The sequence below is a fragment of the Argiope bruennichi genome, chromosome 1 (assembly GCF_947563725.1).
Source record: "Argiope bruennichi chromosome 1, qqArgBrue1.1, whole genome shotgun sequence".
Lineage (NCBI taxonomy): Eukaryota > Metazoa > Arthropoda > Arachnida > Araneae > Araneidae > Argiope > Argiope bruennichi.
The window spans coordinates 27,392,364-27,418,460 of NC_079151.1; the positions used below are offsets into that span (position 1 = coordinate 27,392,364).

Here is a 26,097-nt window from a genome sequence, read left to right on the forward strand (position 1 = left end):
AATTTAATATTCAAATAATAATTGCTATAAATAAAGGATCTATTCCATAGTAAAATTTCTTTTATTGAATTAGTTGTTTTGCACCCTGTGAGTGTAAAAAAATAATTTACACAATCAGTAGTAGTTCACACAATCAGTTCCATTTTCTAAAAACTTCCAAAAGTAACAATACAACATCAGAACTTTCTATTGTTTTCATTGCATTCTGAGGGTAGAAGTTAAGACATTTCTTTGAATTGAATCATTATTAAAACTCTGATACTGATTAAAATTTAATAAATTGTTATTTTTAAAACTATTGATGTTCAAATTCAGATGAACAGCACAAAATTCTGAAAAATTATAAGTACCAATTTAATTAGCGATTTTCAGTTTTAAATACATAGTATTCAATGCATGTTTTTGTTAAAGAATCAATTTCTTTATAATATTAGCCTTACTTATTTGTCACCAAAAGAAACAATTTTTCATCTCCAACTGCCACATGTGCGAGGTATACATCTGTGTTTGAATATTTTCCTTTTTCTACTTCCTAAAAATAGAAAAGAAATTACAACACATAGTAGGAATATTAACATATTCAGTAAATTATTTTAATTTACAGATTTCAGAAGATTAATACAATTTTAGATTAGTTGCAATTTCTTCACTTTCTTTTCTATTTCTTTCATTATTCAATCTTTTTATTCCCCCCCCCCCATATTTAAGCACTTCAGCCTTACAATTTTATTTTTCAAAAATAATTCTGCTACCTTATGCTTTGTTTAAAAGCTTTTTTTCACAGAACTATTAAAAAATGAATATAACTTTTCCAAATGAATGTCGCAATGATTATTTGTAAAAATTATACATTAACTGCCTCTTAAAAATAAAAGAAATATGTATGATAAAATCTATTAATTAATTTATGAATAAAATGCAAATCATTATAAATGAAATTACATGCATGTAATGGATACCAATATATCATAATTAAAATTTTCCCATTTTAAGGCTAAATAATAATAAAACTACAATTATAGAATAAAAACGACGCAAAGCTGAAAAATTATTTGATAATGATGCAAGGTTGAAAAATTATTTGATAATAAATTTACAATTATTTGATACTAGCCACCTTTGGCGACCAGCCGGTTCGCCAATCTTAATGCTCGTTAAAATTTTAATAATTAAATATTTTATGCAATTTCTACTTTAATAGCTTCTTCATCAAAATATTTTAAAACTTCAAATTTTGATTATCATATAATTCATTCATAATATTATAAAGGCCTTCAGTCATAACGTAATATGTATCTCTCTCATTTTCTGTTAGCACCCGTAGAATTTATGCTTTAAATTAAAGTGGAAAGAATTTATCTTCAATTAATATAATAATATTTTTTACTGAAACAAAGCATTTTTTTATAATCTGATTACTGAAAATAGAGTCACTCAGCGTTTAAACTTTATGGGCACTAAAGAATATCTTTTTAAATTTATATAATATCTCAAGAGTTGGTCAACAAAATTTTCTTAGATTCATTATGAGCAGATCGATTTATTAAGAATGTTTAAATTTAAATGCATCAAACACTAAGAAAATAAAACGAATCGTTTAAAATAAACGGTTGAAAACAGGTTTTAAAAAAACTACTTAAAAAACGTTGTACTTAAAACTATAAGCATATACAAAAAAATATATAACTAACATAAATAAAATTTACTTACAAAAGCATGCAACTAACCCAAAAATAATTTAAATCATCCATTGATAACGTTGTCATGGCAACAATCAGAACAGAATGCGCATGCGTGAATTTTCTTCGCCGGTTACGTAACGCAAATACGTGATTTTTTCTACACCAGTTGGGGTAACGCTATGCGGATTAGAAATTTTTAATTTCCTTTATTCTGTTTTATTTTAATTCAAAAGTACTTCAGAATGAATCTGAAAGATTGATTCATTAACAATGTTTCATTTTAAATGCATCAAACATTAAGAAAATAAACAGAACCGATTGAAATAATCCGCCGAAACATTTTAACCCTAGCCTCATTACTGTTGGGAGAAAAAAAAACTGAAGCCTTTCTCGTTTGGCGCTGGGGATAATGAAAGAATTTTTTGGCGAAAAAGTTGGCGGTGGGGAAAATGGAAGTTTTTTTGGCGGGAAAGTTAGTTTTTAATTAATAATTAAAATTCTAATTAAAAATTCGAAAAAAGAAACCCCAGGTGCACATTCCCAACCTCCAAGGTATACATGTACCAAATTTGGTAGCTGTATGTCAACCGGTCTGGCCTGTAGAGCGCCAACACACACACACACACATTGAGCTTTATTATAAGTATAGATATAGATATAGATTAAAATAACTTTGTGCCCATGTAAGAATTCAAACAAATTTTTTTAATCATTTTATCTAAAACCCTAAAATAAATACCTAAAACATAACCAAATATTTAAGAAATAATATTTATTTATTTAAGGTGTCAATCCCAATTAAATCTAGCAGAAAATTAAAAACACTACTGCCCTGCTTAAGCAAAGGTTCATTTAATTCTTTGAAATAAGTCACTGCTTTTATAAAAAATTATATCTAGTACAATGAAGGAATAAAATGCTTAATTAGAAAACAAATTAAATCTGTAGATTTATTAACATAGTTTAAAAATTCAATGAACAAATAAAGAGCATTTGAAAGAAATTACAAAATAATTTAATTCCTACTGTTAGCCATTTTGAATACTAGAGAATATCAAGAAAATATCATAACAATGCTAAAGATAAACACAAAATTTTTTAATTAATATAATTTTACAAACCTGCAAAAGCTTATTTCCTTCAGCTTCCCTTCTTACATATGCGCGAATAATGCCATCAGGTTTTATGAAACGAGGTACACGAAGACGTTTAACTTCATCTGAAACTTGAGTAGCCCTAACATAAAATTTAAAAAAAAATCTTTTTAATATAGAATGCAATTTTAAATTTTCCTATTAAATATATATTAGCATACAATATATATTACTTTAAGTCAAGAATATCAACTGCAGATAAATTTCGTAACATATCTCACATCATAATATCAATATTATTTTATCTCAAATTAGAAAAACACAATCTATTTATAAGTTAACATTTTTTAAAATTCCAATTTAACTATTCTTTCTTTAAATCTTATTTAATGTTAAATAATTTTCTGCATCTAAAGTGTATAATAAGATAAAATATTTCAATATAAAAATAAAAAGTTCATTTTAACTATCAAAAAATGCATATATGTTAACATATATTCTACATAAGCAAGAAACAGTAATATTCAGCTGCATATATTTGAAACAACTCCCAAATATTGCAAAGAGAAAGGAAACAAAATTTTCAATGCAGCCAAATTTTAGATAAAATAATTCAAGACAACATATTACATGATAAATAATTCATTTATTTCAGACCTGACATTCTTGTACAAAGTAATCCATAAAAATAAAACATATTAGAAAACGGTTAAAATATTCAAATCAACTAGCTACAATTTATTTATTTTTAAACACAATTCATACCTTTTAACAGCATCTAATGAACCACTGGCAAAATCCACAACACCTGCAGTAGGCCGTACTACAAATCCAATCAAACCTTTGCCAACACCTTTAAAGAAACCACCAACTCCACCCTCTCGAGCTCCTTCAATAGGTTTGGTAACAATTCCAGTAACACCATCAAACACACCCTATAAAGCAAAAGCATTCTTCAGCAAAGTATTTAAAAAAATGACATAATATGAAATAACAATGGGAAAGAGTAATTTCAGTATTTTTTAAAGAAATATTTTTAGCAAAAAATTAAATTGTTTTGGCAAATTAAGGGAAGGTAACATAAGATTACTAATTTTGGAACTAGAATTTTTAGAAATAAAATGTAGCAAGAAAATTTAAAGGGTTAAATAAATAATACTCTTTCTTTGAAGAAAATCATAAACACAATTTTTAAAGCTATTTTTCATTATACATGAAAATTTCTTTTATAAGTAGTTAAAAAAATATAGTTGAAAAGTTAAAATTATCTGCATTATGGTGACAAGCAAACAAATGAACAAAAAACATAAAGCATATATATAATTTTTTTTAAATATCTGAAATATGAATAATTTGACTTAATGAGGTAGTAGTATATAAGAAACTTTCAAATCAGCTTAAATTACAAGAACATATATCTTAAATTTTATATATTATTAATTTGCCTACCAGTAATTAATTTTAATTTTCTTGAGAGAAATGCCTTAGGCCATAATCATTTATACTCGCAAAAAAAGCAATGGCAAGACGGTTTTTCTTCTAATGAGGAAAGGAAGTCTCTTTGGAAGACTTAAAAAGGGAAAACCATTCATATTCATATAATGCACGGAGAAAATAAAAAGAAATTAAAAATAGAAAAATTGAACAAAAATAAAAATTACAAATCTTTTTATTTTTCAACTGTATATAGTAAAAAGAAAAGGGGGGGGGGACCAGTAAGATTCGATATGTACTAATGTAAATCTAGAAAAAAATTAAACACACACCATAAATAAACCTTTTCCACTTTCAGCAATACCGTGAGCAAAATCTTGTGGCCTTCGACTGATGTTTTGTCGTCGCTTCTTCTGATAATCTTTATCCATTGTTAAAGCAGCAATACCTTTACCCAATGTGCCTGTAATTCGAGATGCTGCCCCTGCTGCTCCACCTATTTAATTAAAAAAAGAAATATAAGTTTCAAAATTTCATATATACAGCAATTATATTAGATATGATTTTGTTTATTTTCATAGCAAAAGCCTTTAAGAAACAAATTAAATAACTATAACATTTAACAATTTTATTTCAATATATATAAAAACCTTTATAATTATAATTTTTTGTTATAAGAGATCAATTAAAGAAAACAGATTTTTTTTTTTTTAAATATATAAATATGAGATTTGCAGGGGATATTTACAGAATTTTTCAAAAAAGTGGGACAAACATTTCTTTAATTACTGCAATTAAGGTACATTTCCAGTTGCAAAATTTCATTAAACTAAGTATCCAAATGTATGAAAATAGAATGCAGTATAGAGGGATAGTAAGAAGTTTAAAAAAATTAAATTTTTGTATGGCTAGCAGAGCAAAAAAATGTTAATATTTTTACTATCATCTTCACACATGCTACGTTTTATGCTTCCAAATGTAAAATTTTCTGAGATATTAAAAGATATTTTTAACATTTATTTAATGTATTTAATGCAACATTTTTTATGCTCTATGTCAGAATGAGACTTTTATAGTCATTTCTAGGCATAATATACATATGATAAAAGATTATTAAAAGAGGAAAATCAGAAAATGCATTATTTTCATTAAAATTTTGAAAAATGTTCAAATAATACATTACATTAGGCATTTAAAAATTTGTTGCCTTTAACATCTATACAAAAGTGCATTCTTTTAACAATATTTGTGCATATCATTTGCGACAGATTTTTTTACATTCATCAGCAAAGTGTACTGACAAATCCAATAAAAATTAATTGGAAAGAAAGAAAAAAAGTGATCATTATAAAGCATACTATTGTATATAAGGGACCAAGCAAAGAGTTTCTAAAACTAGAAATATATAGTATTTCTAGTTTTGTCACTGACAATGAACTCCTATAAAATTGTCACTGACTCCTTGTATGAAATTACTGTTCCAATAGTGATCATTTTGAAGGTTATTCTTTCTATTTCGATTGTAGCAACTAATGTCTGTCCAAATTACATTCTTAGAAAAGAAGAATTTGTTTTTACCAAAGATAGAACTTAAGTGTAAAATTCTAGACGTCAATCATATACACTCATGTCATGTTCAGAAAAAGAAAGAGCCAGAAGCAAAACAAATGTGATTTATTTGTAGTCTATTTATTAAACAAAAGGTAAAGAGAAAAAGATGCTATATGTTATCATTAATAAAAATTGCGATTTTTTTTGCTCACTGGAGCAAATAAATAAAAAAAACTATTTACAAAAACCAATATTACATGGTTGGGATATCATGGTTAATACATAGTATGTCTCCCAGACAATGTAATACAGTCCCTACAACGCCTAGGCATGCTGAATATCAAATTATCGATTTGATCTTGGGAAATATTACACTACTCATCAAGCAATGAAGTTCCGGTAGACATGTAGGAGGTGGTTGATGGGCTGCAACTTGTCAGCCAAGTATGTTCCACTGGATTTAAGTCCAATGAGAATGCTGGCCAGTCCATATGGGGTGATATCCTCTGATCAAAGGCATTCGTTTACGATGTTTGCACGGTGAGGATAGGCGTTGTCATCCATAAACACAAATTCTGTGCCCATGGTGCCCCAAAACAAACGTATGTGTTGTTCCAGAATGACGTCAATTTAGATTTTGCCTGTCATGGTTCCAATTTGAACATGCAGGTCGGTTCTGGAACCCAGAATAATTCCTCTCCAAACAAACAATCCTGCACCGCCGTAACGGTGTCGTTCAATGATGTTCTCTTGGTGGTAATGGGTACCTAGCGTTTTCCATATGAAAGTCCAGCAAGAATCAGACTGCAAGCTAAACCTGGACTCGTCGGAAAACTTCACACAAGCCCACTGTGGCGGTGTCCACAATGTGTGCTCTCTACTTCAGGCTAACAGCAGATGACAATGAGTTGCAGTTAGGCCTATGAGCATATAGACCAATTTGCCCTAAGCGTCTGTACACGGTCTGCCTTGAAACTGTCATACCAGTGGTTGAAGAGAGCTGACAAGACAGGTCTGACCTGTTTCTTTTGGCAGTAATTGCCCAATACCGGTCTTCATTCGGCATTGTAACTCGCGACCAACCTGTGCTGTAATCGTCTACTCACATTGCCATCATTTTGGAATTGTTGCCAAAGCCTGGATGAATCCAAGTTCCTCGGACACTTTCAGCTGGGTACACCCACAATCCAGATGGCCGATAATTCTACCATGTAAAAAATCATCCAAATGCATCCTTTGTGTGATATATTGCACTGAAAGGCTTATAAAACGTTTGCGAACAATTTTACTTCTTTGCCTGTATTCCTTCAATATGTCACAATACTCTCGTCATTGTGACGTACTATCGGTGTCATCTGGTGGCTTCCTGCAATCTGCATATGATTTTTGTGTTGTCATTTTACTTGTGATATATGTATTTTAGAGTTCGATTTCCGCCTGACTCTGAATTATCCTTAATTTATGGACATGAGTGCATTTGTAAACCATATGGACATCACTTCTTGCAATATATTCTTCATACTGTTGGTTTTGGAACATTGAATTTTGAACTGAGTGTTCATAAGCTAACATACTTGAAAAATAAGGCAAAATGTAAATTTCTGCATCACATGTATGATATCTTATCCTCCTCTTTCTTGTCCAAGAGAATAAAGATCATTTAGTTTGTAAACACTCTTCCCAAAAAGATGCTAAGAATTCATGAAGTGATATATATATTCATCTGCAACTAAGCAGGAATTACGATTAATGCAACATAAATCGTCAACATATCCTAATGGTTCTTATTACTCATATATGTCATTTATCTTAGAAAGTACACAAATGCAAACAAAGAAATTCATTGTCATGCTTGAAATTCTAATAAAAATCTTAGATGTTCATTTTCTTGTACCTTCTTTATTAAATTGATGATGCAACTTCTGTCCAAAAAAAGTGGCCAACATTATGTGTGATTAGAAATTTTTTTATGTCAAATATTTATATATGACAATTTTTCTATATTTATATATGGCAGTTTAGGACTGAAAAAAAATTCTTTTACTAAAATAAATATTTTCATTAGCATATTTTTCTAAATTTAAAAATAAGCATATCTCTAGAAATTTAGTGGGCAACTTGTATACAATAAGTTAAAAGCTGTCACAAAAATCAGAGAACACTTATCAGAATTTACTAGCAAAGTATAGAAGCATCATTTAACCATAAAAAAAAAAGATCATGCAAGAATGGGTTATCAGTTGGCTTGTATAATCAGTTCATGTAGACAAATGGATAATAAAAATCTAGGCTTGTCATGCAAATTAATGTTTATGTTTCTATGCTATGTTGAGCTTTCTGACAAACAATTTAAGAGATCAGAGTGTTGACAACTGGTAAAGAGAAGCATTATAGGAAAATCTTGAAAGATTGATAAGCTAAAATAACTTAAAACTTTTCCAAAGATATCATTTTCATGTATGGTAATGCTTGATCATACTATTAAAGCCTTTCTGATGCGATGGTCATAAAAAACACTCCTAAATTTTTTTAAAAAACAATTTCCCAATTTTGAAATTTAAAAGATTGCTGGAAAAGTAACATCTTGTTATTTTTCAAACTGTAGATAGCAAAACAATGGAATATGGCTTCCTTTATGGAATTAATTTTATAGCTAAAATAACGATCTTTTAATAATAATATGGAAATTTTTTAATGTTTTTAAAGATTTCAATTCTAACAACATCAATCAATCATATTTCCCCAATATCTTTAAGGTATAAATTCATAATCTTATATAAGATTCAAATTCATTTTTGAATGTATCAAAAATGGTTGTCCCAAAGATATCCTTATATAGGAACACCATCTGCTTATCAATATCTGTGAATGAAAAATGCAATTTCTTGCAGAAAAATGTCCAATGTTTAAAACACACAACTTCCTTTTATGTGTGAGGTAAATAGACACTGCTATCTGCTTAGAACTATTTCAATCAAAATAATAATAAAAAAATTTTATTAAATTTTTCATTTTAAATTTTAAATTATATTAATTTAAATATTTTTTTTTTTTTTTTGCCCAACAGCTAATTAATTTTAATTTTCAGTTAGGATTTATATAAAATTGTTATGATTTTTAATTTTCATTACTTGCATATCAGATTTATTTTCTATATCTCCCATAAAAAAACTGTCTACTTTTAGTATCTTAATTTTTTAGAATATAAATAAAAATGCTTATGAGCCTAAAATATTCACAATTATTACTGCCATAAGAAATGCATGTAATTATTTTTGAAGATTTTCTTACAAATCAATTGCTTTAGACTGTGGTGCTTCAAATGAAGACATGGCCCATTATGGGAGGAAAAAACTTTTTGTTTTATAATCTACATTTAGAATAAGAACCTATTCATTGTGTTTTTCCCTTATATTCCAAACATTTTTTAGTAACAGAAGAAAGTATTACATAGGAAGTTCCTAATTACCCCTTCCCCCTTGCAGGATGCAGCTTTCAGCTTAAAATTTTCATGTTGGAGAATTGAAGAATTTTCAGAGAAGGATTCTAGACAAACATTAAAATAAAGAAAGTGGATTGGAGATAATTTTCAGAAATATATCAAGAATTTTAAGATGCCAAAATTATCCCTATATAACATTTTGTTGGGATGAATATGTCAATGATAAAGTAAAAATATTTGAATTATAACAAATTTTGTTACTTCAAATCTATTACCTTATTATTTATTATAATACTATTTTTTTATCAAGACGAATAAAAAATAAGAATAATCATAAAAGTACACATAAGAATAATTAAGCTGTAATTCAGTTAGTTTTCAAAAGCTTTCAGATTTCTAATTTTTAACTCTTAAGTTCTGAATAAAACTATCAGTTTCTAACTAAAAGATTTTTCCCCAGTAAAATTATTATTGATTTGACAGATTGAATAATATTACCAATCGCATGGCCAAACAATGATTTCACCCCCAAAGCAAGTCCTTCAGCAAATTCTTCAGGCCCTTGAATGGCACCTTGAAATGGTTCATAAAATAAATCAGTGACACCTTCTCCTAATCCAAGAAGAAGACCTACTGGATTACCAATGACATCTAAACCAAGCACCAACATGTAAAGTTGCTTAACAGCCTGAAATACAACAGTTAGAGTTAGTATTCAGCATAAATTACCACAAAAATAGAAAATTCTAATTTAATAGATTAAAACTTCCTCAAAAATCCAATCGATTACCATGAGAATTGAAATAACATATGCCAACAAAATTTAACATTTTGCTAAGAGTTTACATAAATTTATGCTAATTATGATATTTACTACACTGTTTTCAAAAATATCCAATTTTCTATGCATCACATTAAGATTTTTTTTTTTTTTTTTTTTTTTTTGCCATTGTGAAGTTAAAAATAATGAATTTACAATATTTCAAAAACCTATATATACATGCCTTTTTTTTAAATCAAAAATTGAAAAAAATATGGATGGATTTGTAAACTATGAATTGTCAACTCTAAATGAAGTTGCCTACAAAATATTTCAGGAGGGAGGAAAAAGGGCAATTTCTACTTACCTGGCTAACATAATGTGAAGTAGCTTCAGATACCAATTGGTTTTGTGACATGAAAACATATCTTCTTTCAAAATAATCTAATCTGAAAGAAAAAAGTATAATGTAAGGATTAAAAAAAAATAATCAAAACCAAAACCAAACAAACAACAACAATAATGCTTACTTAAAAATAACATCTTGAATTTCTGTAAGAGTAACACCAACACTTTGTAAAAGCAAATTCAAAAAGTCAGAATGAATAGAAGTGGGCTTGTTGGATTCAGAACTGCCACCAGTCATAGAGAAACTTATATGTACCTGCAAAAATAAATAAAATAGCTAATTTAAGAAGGAAGAAGCTAAGAAAGAAAGAATTGCATTAACATATTTGCAAGTGTAAACACATCAGGTTGTGTTTTGTCCCCTTTTCAGAAATGGAGATCATCATGGTCAGCGGCATAACCAAGGTGGACTGACCAGGGTGCCATTATAAGGGGATGGAAAACTGTGGAATATGTTAGTTGAATTTCTTTAAAAAGTAAATTTTTTCTTATGCTTATTCCACAGAATTAAAAAAAAAATTACTGAAGAATTTTTCCCTTTATTTTAATATTTCTATATATTTAGTTATCTCAATTAAATCCCAAAATCAAAACCATTACTTTAGTCCAGTATGTTAAACATTGTTTCTGACTTAGATAAGCAAGTCATGAACATTTGAAAATACTTTTTTTTTTATTTAAAAGTAAAGACAAATACATCCCATTTCAAATGAATCATGTAAATAACATTTGATGAGATAGCTTCAACTCGGACTAAAACTTAAAGGGTAATATTTCCACTCATAAAACACAGTAAAAAAAAAATCATTAGTATATTTTGAAATTATTCAGAATAATTATAAAGCAAATGAGGTAATCAGGAACACATTTCTTCAAAAATAAAAGTGTGGGCTTGGAATGAATAACCAAATATTATTTCCATATTTTTGCTGCTTTTTAAGGTAGGAATGAATATATTTCATTGCTTCATCTCGTATTTTCATATCAAAACAGTTAAGAAAAAAACATTGATTCCCCCCTCATAATATTAATGTCATGCTTAAAAATCTTTCAAATAAGCCTTTGTGATAAGTGGAATATATATTAAAAATATTTGAAAATCTGTTTTTCATCAAATTAAATTTAGGAAATAACTCAGCAGTTGCTACAACCATTGAAAATATAAAAAATTAGAATACTGATTAAAATTTTTACTTTTATAAGATATTAACTGAACTTAAATGTTTATATATTTTAAAAATCAAGCACACTACTTTGAAATAAAATGAAGTCAATGATTTTATATACTGCAGTTAAAAAATAAAACTAAAAATTCAATACTAAGCTTTAATAAATTAAAATATTTTTAATTTTTTTGAAATTTATGTCTGTTTTAGAGTTTAATGAGAATATAAAACTGAGAGGAATTGTTTGGTTAATTATTCAGTGTCAAATAGTATGCACGCATAATAAAAAAATGCCTACAGGTTCAGAAGTTATGAAAATGTCCTAAATAATTTATACATTCTTAATAGAATATCATATAAAAAATGTAATAACAAAAATAAGGGAAATCAGAGGGAGAAAAGTAAAATTCTTGTTTTAAAAAAATAATTAATATATATTTTTTAAATTTCCATTTTATGATTAAAAGGTTTAACGAAACAATGAAATACATTTAATTCAAACTCCAGAAAGTGAAACTATGTCACAAATCATACCTAGAATTTTTATAAAATATTTCTTGAAATTAGGAGTTTACATCTCTTGCTTGCTCCTTTCATGAAGCCCCAAGAATCATATTGTGATTATATTTTAAAATATAATTTTACACATTTTATTATATTTTTGTTAATGACTGCCTTTATAACTACTATATTGCTCATATTTTTTATAAATAGTTTAATTAATCTGTTTAAATAATTAAGAAGCATTGGCCAACTTTTAGACCACATTAGTTCAAATTTTTATATAATTATTTAGCCTAACTTCAAACTCTTAACCTGGCATAACATGTTTTTTTAAGGAGGGGGGGGGGTATAAGGATTGGAGTATAAAATACTGGAAAAGCTTCGTTTTTTTTTTTTTTTTTTTTTTTTTGTATTTGTTCAGGATGTTATTTTGCATAGGTAGGCCTCTGATCAAGGAGGATTCCCTTTCTGCCAAATATAGCATGCATCCCAAAACAATGCCATTTTTATATAGAAACAATTCCATATTATTCATGGATGTAAGTAACGAAACAAATGTGAGTAAAATAATTCCATAAAAAATCCTAAAAGATACTAAAAAAAGGACACAAATTAACATGAAATTAAAATTTAAATTTTAAAATTTAATTTTTTATTATGGAAAATTAAATTTTAAAATATAGAACCTATCCTTGTAATTATGTTTAAAAAACGAACTTTCTGTATTTACAAATTATTGGTTTATTTACAAAGAATCAGTCTTTTGTATGTGTGTGTATTAAAATATTGGATTATTAAAGTATTTTCTATAATATTTCAAGATTAACAACTGTAGAAAATCGGGAGTTCATATTACTACAGTACAGAAAAAAAAAAGCAAAGATGAAAAATTATCAGATTATTATAATACCTTAAAAGTACAAAATTATATACCTTTAAAGGTGAAAAATGCAGATTATCAAAGTAGAGTTGTTTCTCCTGAGATGAATACACAGCAGCAACGTCTTTTAAAGAAGACAAAGCTGATGCTTTATCAATAGCTAATATTTTGACCTAATGAAATAAAAGAGATTAGTAATTCATTCATGTTATTGTAACAAAGAATACTATCTCAAGTTTGCATTTTATATAAGCATCTCAAGTTCTGATATTTTTAATAGCCATAAAATGAATTTCAGCTCAAAGTTTACAAATTCGAAATTGCTTAGTAAAAACAATAACATTAAGTAGGAATTAACATTTTAGGAAGAGAGGTGACCATCTGCATTTAACTACATTTCTTACAATTAAATTAATTATAAAAAAATTATTTCAATAAAATCTTGTTTCACCATTAATGGCTGAAAAATGAGTGTTCTGTCTTTAAATTAAGAAAGGCTAAAACATAAAATTTATCAAAATCTCGAGTTTGAGTTTTTAGACAAATACAATTCTTTTGCTATACTTCGTAAAATAAAAAGTGAAAAGATCCAAATCAAGTTAAATGTTTTAGGAGCAGTCTAACACCCATAATTTTATTAAAATTCAGTTTTCATTAACTGTTAGTTTAAAATCAACTAATTATTGTTTCCCAAATAATGCAAATCTGTAACATTATAATAATAAAAATTCAATTAAAACAGTTATTCAATTAAACAGTTTTTATAAATCAAAAATCAAATATGTATATAGATTATTATCACACTAATTTTTGTACTTGTGCTACTTTCAAATGTTTCAAATTAGGAGAAATAATAGGGAAAAATGCTTGTTGAATAAACATTAAAAATATGAAAACAAATCTAAATTTAAACAAAATTATAAACAACTAATTGGATTATTTTGGAGGAGAAAAATAAGTATTTCCTTTATAAAAGAATTTACAAAGAAATAAATTATTAAAGTAAATATTATTATCAAAGCTAAAAGACTTCTTACATGATCAATTTCTGAGGCTTCATCAGCAGTAAAAAACAGAAGAATAGAATTTATGAAACCTTGATCTAATTTAATATGAAACTCTTGTATCAATATCTTGCAATACCTGCAAAATATTTTAAAGTTCAAAAGATTGTTATATATTTACATTATATAATAAGAATAAGAAATAATTCATAAATTCAAATTCTTAATGAATGAAAATGAATTTACTTAAATTGAGGAACAGCACTGTGTTCTGCTTTACGAAGCATTACACTCAATTCAGTAAAAGGCTTGGGCTCTGTAATATAAATTTTCAGTTAATATCATAGTAAACAATATGGATTACTACATAAATTTAGCAGAAACAGTAATTAGTACAAACTAAATAAACTTAAAGTAATAGCAAATTTTCAAGTTTCACTAATGAATATATTTGTATATTAAATTATTTTTTTTTTTTATTATGAAATGATTTTTAATGAAATAGCCAGAAAAAATTTCATATAATTTACTGACAAATTGGCATATAACTCCAGCAACAGTAAGAATTGTTTGAGAAAAAACTGAGAAACATTAGAATTAATTAGCTGCAATTAACGCATTACAGCACACTTTTAGTTTCTTGCACATAATTCTTCAAAGGAAAATTGGGTCTATGAATGAAGAAAAATGAAGCTATTGTCTTCAGTCTTAGCATTTAATGATTTTTTTCCCATTATAATATTACTTAGAAATAAATATCAGATGTGCACAACTGTTAAGAAAGTGCATATGTTAAGCAAATAATTACATTTTTTTTTTCAGTTGAATGCATAAAAACAAGTTTACAGTTTTATTCTTTTCCAATAAAAATAGCCATAAAAACCGTGATAAAAATTACTTTTTAATCATGAATTGGAAGGGTGGTTAATCCTTCCCCTCTACTTCCATCAAGAATATAATATTTTTTCATTGTTATTACAGGATATTATATATAAAATTTAAGAAACCATAGAACCACACCAAAGAACCATGCTACTTCGTTTTACAACAATAAAAAGTTCTTGAAAGTTATTGATTACAAATCTAAAATCTCCAAACATGTTTTCTTTAATCCAAATTATGCCAATATTTCTGTGACATACAATAATTTAAATTTGATATTTAATGAATACATGAATGCAATTTACTTTTAGGATGAATTTGCATTAAAAAAAAAATACCTGTTTCTGCCGCAACCGACTTAGGAGGAGCTACTGGAGCGAAAACTACTGGGAAAACACAGTCCATCAACTGATTATCAATCTAAAGAATTAAAAAAATGCCTAAACTATAAGAAAAGTAAATATTTTAGGAAAGTATTAAGTCCACATGAGTTAAGTAATATAACTTTTATGCCGAAGACATACATTTCTAGAAAACACAAGGATAAAATGAAAGAGCTGAATAAACTGAACATGCATAATTTTATAAATACCTGAAGCCTATTTATACGTGCATGGATTTGAAGTTGATGGGGAGATGTTTTGTACTGCAGCCAAAGACCATAAACATATGTTCTTCGAAGACATCTAACTAGAGGCTTCAGCATAATCATATTCTCAAAATCAATCTATAAATTAAAATGATTAAATAGTATATTGAGATATTAAAAAAATAATTAAATTAAACTGTGTTACTCAAAATACTGGTGTCTTTTTTTCCAGCTACTAAATGTGTGTAATTATTCAATTTAAAGGGCGACAGAAATTATGAGACTGTATCATCACTTTTAACAACGTAAAATTTGAAGGGAAGTGTAATAAATGATTTTCTATATTTGAATTTCATTTTAATATACTTACTTCATACAAAAACTACTGCATAAACTTTCATTTTGAGATAGTATTTGGTAATCATGCAAATTCATTTTTTAATCTTATATTCAGTGATTCATAGTAAAAAATATAAAGTTTCTTTCAAGTGGTAAATGATGATAAAAAAAAACATTCATTTTTTAATGGGCTTATTTAATTAAAAAGCTTTAGATTAATTATGTAGCTAAAGGTGAAATACAATAGATGAAATATCTCATGTATGAACAAAAATCTATTAATTTCTAATTTGGATAATGAATCAAATATTTTATCTGAAAAGAAAATCTAATAGAGAAAAAAATATTTCCTCAAATACAACAAAAAATAAGAATATTATATAAATATAATATAGAATACTTTTAATTCAATGAAAAAACAAACAATAAACACATAAATAATAAATCTTGCATACATAATAGAAATACTTAATACACACTTTACAACAATTTTTTAATAGAAATTATTTTATTAGATTAAAAATATATATATATACAGACCTCCAATCTACCTTCAAGTTGAACAATTGGCTTTGTTCTCTTGCCAACTTTTACTTCATTGTGATATCTTTGATAGGCAATTTCAATAATTTCTACTTCTTTTACACTTAAAGGTTTGTAACGCTTGCTTTTCTTTTTTCTACCTTCCCATATTACACCAGTACTGTAAAATTTTAATATTTCATTTATATATTTATAGAACAGCCTGCAGAAATGGCAAGTGAAATGTTTTTGAAATAGAAGTTAGTACCTTGTCATACCCATGTACATTATTTCAGCCTTTGTATCATTGTTTACCAAAGATATTCCAACCCCTTGAAGTGAAACAGTAATTTCTTGTTCTATGCATTCCAACTCTCCAGCCTGTTAAGCAAGTTACGAATAAAAATAAATAATCTTCATTATAACAGAATATAATGTATTAAATATAAGTCAGCATTTAACAAGGGAAAAAAGAGGCAAAACAGAAATTATGAGACTGTATCATCACTTTTAACAACGTAAATATTTTTGACTTGCAAATGATTTAATTCATATTATATATGAAAATAGAAGCTGCTTAACTGACATATAAATTCAAGTTAGTAAGTTTTTAAAATGACACAAAAACAATTTGAATAAGAAAATTCTGATTTTTCTGCTTTTAATATTCGGTTTTCGATGTTTTTGAGCTAGATATGATTTTCTTCACCAAATTTTAAAATTAAAAAATTTAAGTACATCTAAATATTTAAAGTAATACCAGTCACAATAATAATTAAATAAACAAAAACAAACAGAATGCGGAAATATCAATATTATAAACTAAATGTAAAAAATATACAATTAAATCTAAAACAATATTACATTATTTTTCTCAGTTTGTAAATGTTATGATAGATTTTCTAGACATAGTTTTATAGTTAATAAAACTGCATCTACCACCTATTCTTATTTCCTCTTTAGCAGAACATTTATTTTCCCAATTTTTTTTTTTTTTTTTTTTCTTCTTTTCTGTTTCTGCAGAAATGAGAAGATATAAGGATAAAAATATTAATTATGTTATATATTTTCTCAACAGACACAGGCCTTTATATTTTCAAATTAAAAATGTAAAGAACAAATAAGACAAATTCTACATCTATTTTATCCATCTAAATTTGAACTGCTGTATATAAACATATAAATAGCTGTTCTTTCATCATATAGCAAAATATTTTTTGGAAATTTGGCTGCAAAATTATCTCTGCACAAACTAACTATAGATTTTTAATCAAGCTGATAATTCAAAGAAATTTTTGTCCCTAAAATTTTAATGGGACTCATTTTGTCCATGTTAATGCACAAAATGAGTTTAGTAATTTTCAACTTAAAATGTGTTTAAAAAGGTATAAAATTATCTTAAAAAAAACTGTTTTTATGCATTGATGAAAATAAGTAAATGGGTAAGTAAGTAAATAAAAAAAATGGATAAGCCAAAAATATATTATTGTAAAAAAAGTAAAGAAATAAAGAAAAACAATTTAAATAAGTATCCATGCAAAAGTAATCAGAAATACAAAAATGAAAAATCTTAAAGACTTTTTTTTTGTCTAAATTTTGAGAGCTTTAAAATTTATAACAAAAATAATTAAATCAGGTCTTTAAATCTCCTTTAAAATCTTCAACAAAATAAATGAAGTTTTCAAAAATTTCCCCGTTTGATTTTATGTAGTATTTCCAATATAAATATCCAAATAATGACTTTTTCCTCCTTTTATTTCTTACTTCTAGAGCAGCAGTAGCAAGAGCAAGGTCATCAGTGAACATTAAAACTCTCTGCATACCATCTAAAAATGACACCCAATAGACTTTTAAATTCTCTTTGAGAGTAGCTTCTCCAATTCCATCCTATAAAAAAGTGTTAAGTAAAGAACTATAAAATTCAGACAAAGCCTGTTGAAGTTAATAATACAGTTCTACCAAATATTTTCTTAAAAATATCTATCTCCTAAAATTACAGGTTAGTCCTGCAGTTCTCAAAATATTCCTCCTACAATTCTACCAAATATTTTCTTAAAAATATCTATCACCTAAAATTATTTTAAACAGAAATGTCTTTAAAAAATAATAAATATTTTAAAAAGGTTTCATGTTGAAAGTATGCAGAAATCTTTTTAAAGATTAAGTTTTCAATCATTCTTAAGATAAATAAATAATTTTAAAATTGCAGTTTATTGCTGTGTTAATATCATCTCCAAACTGCTAAATATATCAAAACTAATTCAAAATAACTGTAATAGTAATTTTAAAAATATATCTTTAGAATGAAAAACGCCAATTTCAACAGTAGAAATTAGAGTTATGCAAAAAAATGACTTTTACCTTCACTAAATCATGTTCACCAGAGGTCTCTTCACACTGCCAACATAGCAATCGCTTTTCAAGAGGACTTTGCCAAGCATACAAAATACATGATCCAGGAGCAAGTTTAATTTCATCACATACATTACTAAAAACAATAATTTTTTAATAAATAAATGTATAAATAGAAAAAATTTAACAGATATAATTTTGTTTTTAACATAAAAAGTACTTGGGATCAAGATAATCTGACTTAATATTACTTGCATATTACATGTTAATAAATGCCTATAGTAAGAAGATTACACTTTTATATTATGCCTAAAATATATACATTTTTTACGAATATAATGAAATGCAATTTTTAATAGCTAGTATAGCCCAAGATTTTTTCTGGATCATTTATCATATTATCTTAGGATAAAAAGAAATCGCTGCAATATGGCTTAATGTCTCAATAATTGAGATGTGGGAAATCTATTCTTTAAGTGAAATGTATTTTTTTTTTCCTCATATAGATTTGCAAGTAAGCAAACTGGAAATAAGTGTAAAGGAAGACTGCACAATTATGAGACAAACCTAGATGAAAAATGATTTACCATTGGTAGAAATTATAGAAGACGTGAAAGTGAAAGTTTACAGTTCATAGCTGAATCAAGAATTCAGGGTTATCAACAGTACCCAAAGAGAAGATGTATTTTTTTATAAACATGCATCATAAAACAGAATAAGATAAAAAAAAAAATAATAACCCAAAGCACACATTACTACAGATTTTTCTATTACAAACTGCTTCTTGAAAAAAATAATAATGTTTTTTTTAGATGATTGAAGTTGAGGAACATAATATCAAACAAGAGACAATACAGAAATTGGTTGATGGCATAATTCAAAGACAAAGTAATGACTGAGGCCAAAGGAAGTCCAATTAAATAATAAATAAATAATATGTAATTTAAAAATTTTATTAAATTTCCTTTTCATAGTAAGTTTTTGATCTTTCAAAAAGTTACCATTCGAATATTTATTATTATACTTAATATAGAAAATTTATATTTACTATATGCTTTAACTTTAAAGATGCTTTAAATGCTATATGGAAAAAAAATGTTTCCTTCTTATATTGTGATTAAAAAAACCTTTTTAAAATATTGTTTAATCCACAAAAACCCTGCTGTTTATAATTATGTGGGGGGGGGAATTGAATATTTTCAATTTTACATGATACAAAATAAAGATAAATTATAAATATACACTGAATTATATTCTAAATGCATTATTCACTTATTTTTATAATAAATGCAAATAGTGTATATTGTTAATACAAAGTTATTTTTTTTCAAACCTTTGATGAAAACTTAAAGGGGTGTTTTCCAAGTTGTTAACTAAGAGGGCAGCAGAATGTCCAGTAACATAATCTTCAAATGTAATTATGACAGACGACTGAGCAATCTGGCAATCTACCATTATTCCACCATCCTAAATACAATAACAGAAAGAATAATTCAAAGCTCATAATGTATAAAAATTTATTTGATGACGTTAGTACAAAGATACATTATATATGTATATTTGAATTGCATGAGCATTTTTTTAAATTAGTGCATAGTAAAATTTAAGTAAATGTGTCAAAAACATATTAAATTTGAATAACATTTTATTACTTTGGTCTTGAGACTCATGAGAGTACGATGCACTTCTTTAAATGAGAAAGGCAAAGTTTGCTGAGATTCACCAACATATCGGGCAACCATCTGAGCTTTATTTGTATCTTTTGGCCAAAATCGACTGCACTGTATGATTATAAAAGCAATAAATTATACACTAAAATTTGATTGAAGAAATGCATCCATCACAAAAAATATTTAAATTAATAAAAAAAATTCCATTTCAATGTGGTATAAACAGAAGTGTTTATACAACATTAAAAAGGAATAAATACCCAAAGCATAGATTTTTTAATTGATAATTTGCTTAATAATTAAAAAATATTAATTTATAATCTAAAAACCTTCCATTTCTGTCACTTTTTTTCAAAAAAAATAAATTAAAGCCAACCACCCCGTTGCCACAGAATTAAGCCGTATAAACAGGGATTATTGTGACTGGCCATTTCAGCCACTTTAAGAATGTTTTGAGATATAACACATACACACATGTAATAAAAGAGAAATATAAAATAAAAAAATTAGGATGGTTAACTAAAATTTTGATCTACAAAATTTAATATTATTTTTGAAAAATTGGTATTTAACATGCAAATTTGTAATGATCTTTAAATAAGGAAGAATAAATAAGAAATCAAAATTAAGCAATGAAAGTTCATAAAATGAATAACTCTTGAGATTTTCAACAAAATTATAATAAATAAAAATATTAATATCAAAACTAGTAATGGCATAAAAGAAAACATCTTTAATAGTATGCAAATAATATAAAAATAAAATAATGCTAAAAAAAATTGGCATATTATTTTATTGTTCAGTCAGTAGAAAAAACAAATACTTGCAGATTTTTTAATTGAGAGTTTCTTTAAAAAATTAACTAAAAATGTATTAACTTTTAATCTTAAATTATTCCATTTCTGTTTACCAAACACAACAGATTCAATATCCCTGCTATTTAAATCATTTTAAAATTATTTCATGAAAAATAATGTAATGCTGTAAGTATCAATAAACTTGTCATAAGAGCTATGTAGATATATAGAATGGAATCAAGGATAATACTTTAATGTCACAAAAATAACTTCCAGCAATCATAAGAGCCAATTCAAATACTGTATTTTGTTCATACAAATAAGAAAGAATGAACACATCCACACACACACACAAAAACGATTCTTGTTTTACTATAAATTTTCACAAGCTAATAAGAATAAGAAAATAATAATTATTAAATAATAACTATAAAAATATTTTTTTATATATATATTCCACTGTTAAAATATATTTACATTTTTTTTTTATAATTATAAAGTTTTTAGATTTAAAAATGTTCCTAAAGCTGAACTACAAGTATCAAATAATTAGTATTGTAACTAATGCAAATTCACTACTCATTAATTATAGTCATCATGTAATACATGTTGATAAATTTCTCAAAATTACATGTAATGTAATGAAACATAGAAATCTTTCCATTAATTAAAAATATTCAAACACAAAAGTTTCCACATTTATTATTTTTTATTAATCTATTAAAAATTGGAGCAGAAAATAGCACAAGAACAACATAAAGAAATATTATGTACAGTTTATACATATTATGAGATAGTACCAAAAATGATACTATGTTAGGGACCAACATTACATCATTTAATGGAATATTTTAAATTTTTAACACATGCAAAAAACATATTTAAATAATTGGGGGGGGGGCACCTCTGAAATACAGAAAAAAACTTTTGATGAATGCATTCAAATACATCACACTGCTTATTATGCAAATGTCTTTAAGGCATTATCTTAATCAGATCATTTTTATAATTCAACTAGTTAAATTTGCTGATAAGCTGCTTTGCCAAAATATTGGTTAACATAAAATTTCAATTAAATCTTTTTGTGAATAACTTAGTCTTAAAGGCTTTTTAAAGACTAAGTTATCCACTAACAATATAAAAGAAAAAATTTAAAAAAATATTTTAAAAAATTTTGGTAGTTATAAAACTTGTAATATTTAAGAAATCTTTTACCATTCATTGTGATACACATTTTTCAATTTTTTTTATTCTTTTCATCCAAAATCTGACATTTAGTTCCGAATCAGAAGTGATATGACTTTAAAAAATCAAATTACGTGTTGAAGTATGTTTGTTAAAAAGATAAGGGAAAAAAATTGACATTGAAGTTTTGAATTAATACAGAATATCAGAGGATTATTAGATGGTAATTTCTATAACTCAAAATTTAAAAAAAAAAAAAAAAAAAAAACTGAATATTTTAGTGAGGAATCAAAACATTATGCTAAAAAAAGCAATAAAGCAAAAGTGCTTAAGAAAATGTATTTTCCTGAAAAGTTAATAATTGCTTACATTTGAAATTAAATATTAGCTGCAAATGTTGCAATATCCTAAGGTTTTATTAAAAGCATGCTTTAAACAAAACCTCATACAATTTGGAACAATAAGTCAAATTTTCATAGCTTGATTGTTAACAATGGAAGAAAAAAAAATCAGGATGAAATATTAGAAGCACCAATAAAAATGATTTGGGGTTCATTCATAACATAAAAATACTGCTGTAAAATGTACTTATAAATGCATTTAAAAGTTAATTAAATGTAGAATAAAGGATTTTACAAACATTAAATTAATATTCTTGAAAAGAATTTTTTGGAAAATTAAAAGCTGTAAAAATCATTTTTATGCAAAAATATTTTCCAAAGTTATTTACGGGAAAAAAAAAAATGCCAAAATCTCACTTAATTTTAATTGAAATTCTAAAAAAATCCCACCAAACGTTTTGTTCTCATCCTCCAATGTATATATAAGTGAAAAATTTAGTAATGTTAAGTTCATGATCTAGCCTATAGAAAGTCAATACATACACACATGCACATACACATTTTTTGTCATTATTAGTAAAGATAAATTCATTCATAAGACAAAATCATGGACATGACTAGAAAGACATAAATTAATAATGTAATTGACTGGAATTTGTGAAATTTTCAATAACTTTCATATTTTAAACAAAAATCATGCTGGTTATTTTTGTTCAATTAGCTCTTGCACAATACAAAAAGAAATTCAAATGTGTAATTGTAAAAATCTGACAAAAACTACAAAATTAGTTCATCCTTGTCCGATTTTGCCAGCATTCGTGAGCAAAAAATTACACATAAAAAACAAAGAAAAAACCTTATAAAAAAACAACTCTTAATATTGTTTTTATTTCAATATTATAATAAAAAAGAGCAAAAAAAAAAAAGTTTTATTACAGAAAAGTCTAAAACTTCATGAAAAGATATGAAGCAATTTTTTTCATTTAGTTAGCAAAGCAGTACAAAATTGAACATGCTGCATATATACAACACTTGCATGTTTCTTCATTAAATTACTGAGTGCTGCAGCAGAAACTGATCCATTTTTTATACATCCCACTTTAATTTTGAGATAACAGAGTAAAAAATAATTAATAAATTTCCTAAAATTATTAAACTGATTAAAATTGACATAAAAATTTACAAAAAATGAGTCATATACAAATTTTCAATAAAAGAAAAAGACAATTAAATTTTATGAGCAAAATTATAGAATCAATAACTGCTACAATTAAAGGCACAATCTTGACAGTTTTTTTTTTTTAAAGTATTCATGCTATTTAGTTTTCAAAAATGTTAAAATGTGTTCTAAAAAGCATCTAGTAAGAAAGCTTGTTAGAAAGCGCGCTATGGCTAAAACTTCGCCAAAATCAATCAATGCAATCATAATAAAAATTATCTTTACATACATTCTCTGCTGTTTCAGTTGAAGAGTCTGCTGATAACCCCTGTTGGTTAAAAGCATTGCATTTTATTTTACTAACATATTAAAAACCTATCAGGAAAGATATGTTTAAGCTGAATTTTCTATAAAACAATATTAAAAAAAGTAATTAGGTATTTTACAAAGCATTAGAAAAAAACTAATTTCATTTTTTAAAGAAAATATTAAGAAATGTCAAATAAACTTACAAAATTAATATAAGAGAACACAAATTAATAAAACAATACAAAATAACAATTTTGTATTGTTATTTGCATTTTGTATTGTTAAATTTTGCTTTTAATAACAATGAAATTACATTTAGATTATTCATATAACATTAATAAGAATAGATAAAAAGCAGGAATATGTATCTTTTCCAATTAACATTTTAAATCCTTTCTTCAACTAAATTACCTTTAATATCCATTACTTTAAGCAATAAATAAAAAGTTTAGGCATTAAAGCAAGATCTACAGGAATTTAAAGTAAAATCCACATAAAATCTCTTGCAAAAACTTTCTAATTTTCAAGTTTTCTACAAATGATCATGTTTTCGTTAGATTGTAGCATAATTTTCTGCTTATGATTAAAATTTGCTGTAAAGAATGAAGATAACAATATGTTTAAATAGTCTTAAAGAAAGAAGATTTTAAAATCATACATTTAAAATAATCTAGTATCATTATTTTACTATTCAATATATTGTATCTTGCAAATAATCTCAATTTTAGGTTTTAATATAAAAATCTAATAAACTAATTTCATACATGCTCTAATGTATAATCTTTAAATGTATAAAATATATAAAACCATGGCAGCCACATCAGATATATAATATTTTCTAATTAAACCAAAACTTTGAAAAGCAAGAAATATGTACCTCATTACTAGGTATTTTTATCCATTCCTCTGAAGAATTTATTTCCATAACTTCTATTTCTTTCTAGAAAGGGAAGGGAGAAATTAAGCAAACAATGAGAATTTTTTTTTTTTTTTTAAGTAACACTCATAAAAATCAGATCAAATCTATCACGTATATAAATAATAACATTATATATGCTCTAGAATATATAATGAATACTAAAATTATTTAATGTCCATATTTTATGTCATAAATTAAGACATTAATACCTCATTTGATACAGTCAATAAAATGTCTGTTTACTTTTTATTGCTTGGCATGAATTAATTGAATTGAAAGAAAAGATACAAAATATTTGACTTGAGGTTTGACTATTCTTACTATTATACTGTTCATATTTTTATTTAAAAAAAAAGATGTAAAATATTCTGAAAAGCACTCCTAATAGACATGAATTTAAAAAATTAGTTATTTTTAGAACATGTACAACCTGAATATTCAGATAGATGGCTGTTATGATTTTTATTTATCAATGACATTTAATTTTTTTAAAGTTTTTACAATGTGAAAATTAATATCAATTTGATGTTTTATCATTTCAGCTATTAAAAAAATCACAAAAAAGAAAGTGGACTTATACAATTTTGACATTATGAGTGTCTAATTATTAATGTAAAGTTATATTCCAAGATCTACTTTATTTAATGTTTACTACAATTATTTTAAAAGCTGGTACATATATTAAATTGTAACTTCTTAAAAAGAATGAAAAAGATAGTATTTGCCAAGCATTAGAATTGCACTATATATTTTCAGAATTATATATTTCACTATATATTCTAGAATTGAACATTATTGAAACATTATGAAACAAAATTGAACATTATGAAAACATTATTGAATAACAATAAAATAAACTATGATAAAAATCACACTGTTTCATTTTGAACACTTAATTTTAATGCATATAAATTATAAAAACATTTCACATTTATTACATATTAACTAAGACTAAGTTATAATTAAAATAACTATTAAATATTAATACAAAACAAATATTTCTAACAACTTACATCACAATTATTCACAAGAAGATAATAAGGTGTAAAAATAATCATCTTTGTCAATCCAGCTTGACTAAGTTTTATTTGCACTCCTATCTATAAGA

At 25.7% G+C, this 26,097-nt stretch overlaps 1 protein-coding gene across 7 annotated transcripts in view; it reads right to left on the minus strand.

The window, feature by feature from the left end:
- Positions 1-26,097, minus strand: part of LOC129977637 (intermembrane lipid transfer protein Vps13-like) — a 123,223-nt gene that overhangs the window by 4,922 nt on the left and 92,204 nt on the right. For 6 of the 7 annotated variants that reach the window (XM_056090576.1, XM_056090575.1, XM_056090579.1 and 3 more), the window contains 21 exons: positions 26,003-26,089; positions 24,948-25,010; positions 24,051-24,089; positions 20,262-20,390; positions 19,943-20,076; positions 18,619-18,745; positions 18,022-18,144; positions 16,526-16,638; positions 16,276-16,438; positions 15,400-15,534; positions 15,146-15,227; positions 14,172-14,241; positions 13,959-14,064; positions 12,975-13,094; positions 10,494-10,627; positions 10,331-10,412; positions 9,702-9,891; positions 4,543-4,706; positions 3,542-3,711; positions 2,804-2,918; positions 441-532 (listed from right to left, as the gene is read on the minus strand). In XM_056090576.1, the coding sequence (XP_055946551.1) occupies positions 441-532; positions 2,804-2,918; positions 3,542-3,711; positions 4,543-4,706; positions 9,702-9,891; positions 10,331-10,412; positions 10,494-10,627; positions 12,975-13,094; positions 13,959-14,064; positions 14,172-14,241; positions 15,146-15,227; positions 15,400-15,534; positions 16,276-16,438; positions 16,526-16,638; positions 18,022-18,144; positions 18,619-18,745; positions 19,943-20,076; positions 20,262-20,390; positions 24,051-24,089; positions 24,948-25,010; positions 26,003-26,089 (2,438 nt within the window). The remainder of the gene's footprint in view (positions 1-440; positions 533-2,803; positions 2,919-3,541; positions 3,712-4,542; positions 4,707-9,701; positions 9,892-10,330; positions 10,413-10,493; positions 10,628-12,974; positions 13,095-13,958; positions 14,065-14,171; positions 14,242-15,145; positions 15,228-15,399; positions 15,535-16,275; positions 16,439-16,525; positions 16,639-18,021; positions 18,145-18,618; positions 18,746-19,942; positions 20,077-20,261; positions 20,391-24,050; positions 24,090-24,947; positions 25,011-26,002; positions 26,090-26,097) is intronic. The other variant, XM_056090577.1, reaches the window with a different exon arrangement.